Genomic DNA, 7,680 nt, shown 5'->3' with positions numbered 1-7,680 from the left:
AAAAATTAAAAATGGGGTGGCAGCACTTCGGGCCAAGTGCTTATGGAAGCACATTAGCCTATCTCTATATATTATATTATATATACATATATATACATATATATACATATATTATATTATATATACATATACATATACATATACATATACATATATTATATTATATTAATTTTTCTTCTGGCCATAAAAAATTCGGCATGAAAAATGTTGATCCGCATTATTTGTAGCATTCTTTAGTATTCCATCTATTTTTAAAAAAATATATTAAATATTTATAATACTTCAATACAAAAAATAAATAACTTATAAAAACTGAAAAATGAAAAAAAAAGAATCTGAAAAAAAAATTTCCTAAAAAAAAAAAAAAAATTCGGAAAAAAAAAATCCTAAATCCGGAAAAAATTATTCCGGATTTAATATCCAATTTCCGGAAATTGGTATTGAAACCGGAAATTTTTTTTTTCCGATTTGAATAGTTTTCGAAATAAACAAAAGGTTTAGTTAGTTTTTTAAATTTATATATTTTTTTGGATATAAATAAAAAAATCGGCTTGGTCGTTGATTCCATATCCTATTATATGTCGTAATTATTGCTAGTTGCTACCTCTAGCTCCAAAAGGGACCACCACATCAAAATTCAGATCCGAATTAATTAATTTTGAGCTCTATAAGAACTCGACCCTCAGCCAATCTCCTGTATTCATTCTTCAGTCTTCAGTCTTCAGTCTTCACTAGAGAAAGAGAGAGCCTTAATTATTTATTGATAAATCAGCTAGCTAGCACTCTTTAGTCTAGTAATTGAAATGGCAGCAAAGAGTGAGGTGGAAGTGGAGGTGAAGTCTGCTCCGGAGAAGTTCTGGGAAGCGATACGCAGCTCCACCGACTTGTTCCCCAAGGTCTTCCCTGAGCAATACAAGAGCATCGACATTTTGGAGGGCGACGGCAAGAGCGTTGGATCCGTACGCCTAGTCAATTATGCCCCAGGTATTAATTATTTGCCTGTTTAATTAATTTCATAAGAATAAATTAATTATTCTCTAATAAGGACATCTAATTTTGATCGAACTTTTTTTTTTCTACTAACTAGATATAGTAATAAAGATTGCACTCAACAATGAAATAATAATTAATTCAAAATTTGGCAACAAAGTGCTGTCTTTTTATTATGTTAATTTACACACTACAATACTTTCACAATGTAAATGATGAGAATGAATCCATATATATCTGTAGAAAATAAAAATTAAGTACAGAAACAAGTAGGCTGAATCTAATTAAATTTACCAACCATGATTGAATATATAATTGGGTTGATTGCAGGGACACCGTTGGTGACATTCGCAAAGGAGAAGGTGGAGGCAGTGGAGGAGGAGAACAAGCTGGTATCGTACAGCGTAATAGATGGCGAGATTCTCAGCTTGTACAAGAACTTCAGGGCAACTCTGAGCATTACACCGAAGGGCGAGGGGAGTTTGATCAAATGGACTCTCCAGTATGATAAGGCGAGCGATGAGGTCCCCGAGCCGGAGGCAATTAAAGAGGCAGCTGTTAAAACTTTCAATGGTCTAGATGCCCATCTCCAAAGCAACTAGCCAGCATCGACTACATATTTATATATGAAGCCATGATGAAAAATCTATATAATCAAGATATAATTATTAATAATAATGTTTAAGGCAGAGTGGTGAACGATTCATGGAACATATATATATTTATGGGCTGTTTTACAAGGTAGATGTTGTTGATTTAATTTGATAGTAATGCATGAGCGTACTGTTCCCCTATGAATATTGAATAAATATATATGAACCTTTTTCTTATCTATTAATTGTTGATTTGTCGCTTTAAACTCCCATATATATAAAGTGCTCTTGGATTTTTTTCATTGATACTTGACGCGGCTGATTTGGTTCAACACTTGCAAGCAGAATATTTTATTGCGAGCTTTCCTTTCCATTGTAATCATGTAGGCTATAACATCAACATTATACATCAACATAATTTATTAGGTGCCACGCTCTCTATTGAAGTTATAAAGGACAATGCTAAAAGTAAAACCCCGCTAGTCTTCGTTGGTGTTCCACCATTTCCACCATCACATATCCCAGAAGAAGCTATTGATCCTGAAACAGAGCAGCATAATAACCTCTTTGATAGATTAACAGAGGGAAAGGGGATATTTGTTAACTCATTTGAGTCATTGGAGCCTCGAGCTGTCATGGCCCTGAAAGATGGGCTTTGTTTTCCAAACCATTCCACACCATCTATTTACTTCATCGGCCTGTTAATTTCTGGTGTAACAAAAAAACAAGAGCAGCATCGCTGTAAATTATGGTTGGATGTTCAGCCAAAGAAAAGCGTGGTATTTCTCTGCTTCGGCAGCATGGGTTCTTTCTCCAGGGAGCAACTCAAGGAGATTGCAATTGGGTTGGAGAATAGTGGCCAGAGATTCCTCTGGGTTGTGCGGAACCCACCAAATCATGACCCAGCAAAAATCTTCAAGCAACCACTGAGCCTGAGCCTGATCTCGATATACTGTTGCCAGAAGGATTCTTGGATAGAACCAAGGATCGGGGCATGATTATGAAACAGTGGGCTCCACAGGTTGAGGTTCTAAAACATGAGGCAGTTGGTGATTTTGTGAGTCACTGTGGTTGGAACTCCACACTGGAGGCAGTGAGTTTTGGTGTACCGATGATATGCTTGCCATTGTATGCAGAGCAGAAGATGAATAAGGTGTTCTTGGTAGAAGAAATGAAGATCGGCATTGAATTGAAGGGGTATGATGAAGGTTTCGTGCAGGCAGATGAATTAGAAGCTAAAGTAAAATGGATCATTGTGTCTGAGGGGGCCTTGGAACTCAGGAATCGAATGATGGAGATGAAGGAAAGTGCAATTAAGGCCATGAAAGAAGGGGGGTCATCTTTCGGTGCTTTTGCTGAGTTCTTAGAATGTTTGAACTAAAAATAGATATGTGTGATGTGCTTGGTACGGAATGCTAGTGTTGGAATTGATTTTGATTAAATTCACTTCAGTTTAAAGAACAAAGTATTTTATTTTTGTATTGTATCAGAAAGAGGTCAGGGAACTTTTAGCTCAGATCATGTTTGATCACTGATGAAGTATAGGATTTAAAAAGGTATTATTTTTCTTAAATAAAAATAGAAATTGTTGTCTTATTCTTTCATCTATTCCTTTATCAAACATTATTTCCAAAAACGGACACAGTCGTGAAGCAATTTGTTGGAGCTATATACTTTGGTCTTCGAGCTTGTACTGCTCTGATTAATTTCTACTGGTTATTTTAATTGGCCTATTTCCTGCTTAAATGCTCAAACATCTCTTCATTCGGCCCATACAAGTTACAACCATTTTAAGGTGTCGTGCTTCAACAAAACTGATAATTGAACTACATTACTATAGTCACTATGATAACAAGGAAAACTTTATACAAGTAATTCTTTAAGCTCCTGTATACCGTGCCTCTGTGTTCTTAGAATGCTTGAACTAGGAATATAGTGTGCAAGCAGGCTATTTTTGTTGTGGTAAAATTAGTGCTTGCTTGTCTTAAAATATCTTTCATCTGCCGCCTCTAAATCATGTTTCATGATCAGATCATTTTTTTCTTGTTTAACAAAGTTCTTGGTGTTACCTTAACAACTAGATTGAAAGAAAAACCATGATTTGCATAAACTATGATATTCTGGTTGAGGTGAGCTTCCAAGTACAAAAATGCTCGGAAGTTATCTTCAAGGATTATGAAACCAGCTTTAAAAGTTTCTACTGAAAAGTCAATTAAAATTGTGTGAATTCCATATTAAATGGATCATTTTTTGCTGATATCTAGACAAGACATCAGTAGTTTCTGCAAACTATGTTTAAAAAAAAATGCATTGATCAGATTAGTTAACCAGAATCCAAAATAACATCGAGTGACTGGGTGCATTATCAGATTTCATTACACAAATTCACCCTTACATTGAGGTTGTTGCAGATATATTACTCGATGCCCCTCCTCTATTGGCATTTGCCTTTCACTTTTTAAAATTTCTTCTTATGTGCTCATTTTGTAAGGCACTGATAAGCTTATTTTGTCCCAATGTGGTTAATGTTCTTCTTATGAACAATTGAGACCTTTCAGCATAATTGAGAAAATATAAAAATTGATCTTTAAATGATTGCCTAGTATGACAGCATTGTCTAGCATAAATTAAGTCTTAACCAGACCAGTTTGCTAGTATTCAGCAAAATTGGTTTTAATACTACAATGAAGGTTATTCATTTACCAAATTATTTGAGGCATAATTACCTTCATCTAGGCTCTGTCTTTCTTACCAGAAAACAGTGTCATGTATACAAGACAAATACTTTAATGTAGCCCCATGTTTGCTCATTCTAACTGCCAATTTTAGGAAACGAGTTTAGCTGCTGAGAGCACAACTCCTGTGCGCACTTTCCGAGAACCACTGCGCCAGCATTGTCTAGGCCCACAAATTAACAAACAGGTCATGAAAAAGTAAAGACTAGGCTATACATCCTAAACCTAAAAGTAGCATACTCTTTTCATCTTCAACAAAATCTTGCTTGAGATATTCTGAACTTCACTTCATATATAAGTTCCCTACAAATTGCTAAACAACCCCAAGTTCAATTACCATGTCAGAACAACAGAAATTTCATCCACATGAAATCCATCAAATTAATTTTCCAAAAGTTACATGGAGATTTAATTCGATAAATTAAGAATCACAGTGAAAAAAAATGAATTTAAAGAGTGCTATACCAAAGCACTTGCGCAATTTTTCACAAGTATCATTAATTATAACTTTGTGCAATCAATTAATATAGATATGATAACTCACCATATATGCATCACTGTTTAACATTACAGCTATATATAATATCAAACATAGTGAATCACTACCTGAAGATACCTAATCATGATCGTCGACTGATGCATGACCCTAATGCAACTACATAATCAAGTCAATTAAACAACAGAGTCACCAATAAACTTCAATCGACCGGCCCTTAGTTTCTCAAGCTCAAAAGGTAACAATCATGAAGAAAGACTATTACTAGTGGGGCATGAACAACAGTCCACCATTGCTAAGCTTAACGCACCATTTGGCTTCAGTATTCGAGTTTTCTCCGACAAAAGAAGAGGACTCGAGAGTGGAGAGGCGTGCGGCGTGCGGCGACACCGGGCCACATTGTTTGTGGATTTTATTCTTTTTTGTTTATTTCGAGGAACATATTTTCTACCCAGTTATAATCATGAATGGGCTAGAGATTGGCATGGATTGCAGTATAAGATTTATGGGCCGTCGAGAAATTAATGAGCCATGTTTTCTAGGCTCGATTTCAATATCTTTCTAATATCGGATTGATTTTTCTCCTTTCTCTTCTTGATAGAAAATTTTCAAAAATAATATAGAGAATAGATTAATTATTGCATGGAAATTTATGGAACCTAATCGGCTAATCTTTAATTTGTATCATTTAGTTGTCACATCATGCTATTTTACTATAAAGAAGGTTAGACAATAATTCGGCCTCTGGGTCCTTTAATTTCATACAGACATGCAAACCATTGTCCAAAAAAATACGAGTAGCTAAAGTAATCAAAATATTAATTGATTTTTTGGAAATGCCTAAAAAGTTTCTCTACACTCCAACCATTTTTTTCTATAATTTCTATGAATAAAAAATTCTGGAGAAGGTGGCTTAGATCATGAACACGGGCTATTGCTACTGTCATTGCTGACGCTTGTACTATTTACATATCAAGACATCAAGTATTGTTTGGCCACAACCTTTGGTCCTTTTTTGGCAATCCAAATTAATTTTCGTCTCATCACTTGCTGACCTTTCTTTCCTCAAAAAAAAAAAAAAATTGCTGACCTTTCATTTGTTAATTATCATGTTATTCTTTAACATCAACTGTTGACTGTAGTATAATCTTCAACATCAACTGTTAGTGGAGACAGAAACAAGTTGAGCAAACGGAGGTCAATAATTTTTCTTTTTTCAGAACACAGAAATTGTTAGTGATTTTATTTTTAAGATAATTTTTAAACGTGCATTCAAATTTTATATTATATATATTTAATATCATAAGAGTATTATTTAAATGAATAACATTATGCACATTTGCGAAATTGTAAATATGCAAGAGACTATGCAAGAAAAATACAAGAAAGATTGTTGTATTACAATGCAAGAAATATATCAGTGAGTTTCTAAATTACATATCATAGTGTTTAGCTTTATTATCTTCACTAATTTGGAGATCAATAATGAAAGACATTTGCAAACATCGAGGAAATCAATTGTAAAATAATGTACTATTTTTATTTTTTGTAATTATTATATTTCAGCAATAAAATGGGCTCTAGTCTTTTTTTTTTAAAAGAAAAATACATCTACTAATTTATCTCAAAAATAAGGATACTTTGTAGATTTTTTTTTTCTTAAGTACATCTTGCAAAATAATATTCAAATTAAAAGTTAAATTTGTAGATTTTTTTTTACTTAAGTATATGTGATATGATCAAGTTTGAATTGGTTTGAAAGTCATTATTTGTGTCTTTCATAAAAAAAATGTAAAATATATATTGGCTGGGTATAATGATTTTAGAATAGATACAACTAAATTTTAAGTTGACTTAAATTTAATAAATGTCCTATCCAAATAATTGATAATACATTTATAATTTTTTTAATTTAGATGGTATTTTTTATGTTATTAAATTAATATAATATAAAACTTACACGGATATTATATGGTCAATATATAAAATTAATATTAAAGAGTTATTTTCATATTCCAAAAAAGTTATAGAATTCTCTGGTCTGGACCATCCAAAAAGGCACACTATATAATTTGATGCAATATAAAAATGAACTGATCATTCATTGCAACCTATTCAAACTATATATATTTTTTAATATTTAAATCATTGTAAGATAATCAATTCTCTATAAAGTGATTCCACTCCCTACTCACCACGCAAAATTACATATTCAATCAGAAGTTCAGAACCAACTTATGGTTCAAATGAGAGCCACGTGAACAATCAACAATCTATGGGGCTATTGTTCGGGAATCAGAAAATTGAGATAAAAAAGATCTGGATACGTATGTATTCTGTAATTTATTTTAGGAGAGTATAATTGTAATTTTAATTTATGAGAAATTAATAGTATGTTTTTTTTAATAAAAGTTAAAAAATTTAAAAGACAAAATTAAGAAAATTTCAATTTGGTCTTTCTCTCCACATAAATCCGCTCTGACAATGTTAATCCGTCACACTACTTTTTATGAGAGGAAGGGTACCGATTGAGGACATATTTTTTTTAATTCTGAGAATTTTATTTTTATGAGAAATATACGGATTGAGGACATGCAAAATGGTAAATTGACAAGAATATTCCGTATTTACAATCTTTTAAAAATAATAAAACAAATAACTATTTTTTTAGAAAAAAATATTAATTATATGGGCCGCAGATATACTTGATGGTTCCGTATATTATATTTGCGGACTTGATAATAATGAAATTTTCTCAAAAAGGTATATATTGGGTTTTTTTTAAAGAGGGTAAAAAAACATTCAGCTGTAAATTTATACATTTTTATCATAACACGCAAAATGACAATAACAATACCTTTTTTTT

At 32.4% G+C, this 7,680-nt stretch overlaps 2 protein-coding genes across 2 annotated transcripts; both read left to right on the top strand.

Moving 5' to 3' along the window:
- The first annotated feature begins 706 nt into the window (after positions 1–706).
- On the top strand, positions 707–1,820 carry LOC144546991 (MLP-like protein 423). Its single transcript, XM_078295591.1, has 2 exons — positions 707–984; positions 1,321–1,820. The coding sequence occupies exons 1-2, from the start codon at positions 804–806 to the stop codon at positions 1,590–1,592; spliced, it is 453 nt and encodes a 150-aa protein (XP_078151717.1). The 5' UTR covers positions 707–803; the 3' UTR covers positions 1,593–1,820.
- LOC144546762 (anthocyanidin 5,3-O-glucosyltransferase-like) lies at positions 1,761–3,179 on the top strand. Its single transcript, XM_078295310.1, is given in 3 exon segments — positions 1,761–1,770; positions 1,971–2,503; positions 2,506–3,179. Coding segments are annotated over 3 exon segments (1,002 nt in total). The 3' UTR covers positions 2,965–3,179.
- The last annotated feature ends 4,501 nt before the right edge of the window (positions 3,180–7,680 follow it).

The sequence above is a fragment of the Carex rostrata genome, chromosome 30, assembly GCF_964058835.1.
Source record: "Carex rostrata chromosome 30, lpCarRost1.2, whole genome shotgun sequence".
Taxonomy (NCBI): Eukaryota; Viridiplantae; Streptophyta; class Magnoliopsida; order Poales; family Cyperaceae; genus Carex; species Carex rostrata.
This window is presented reverse-complemented; position numbering and strand designations above follow the sequence as displayed.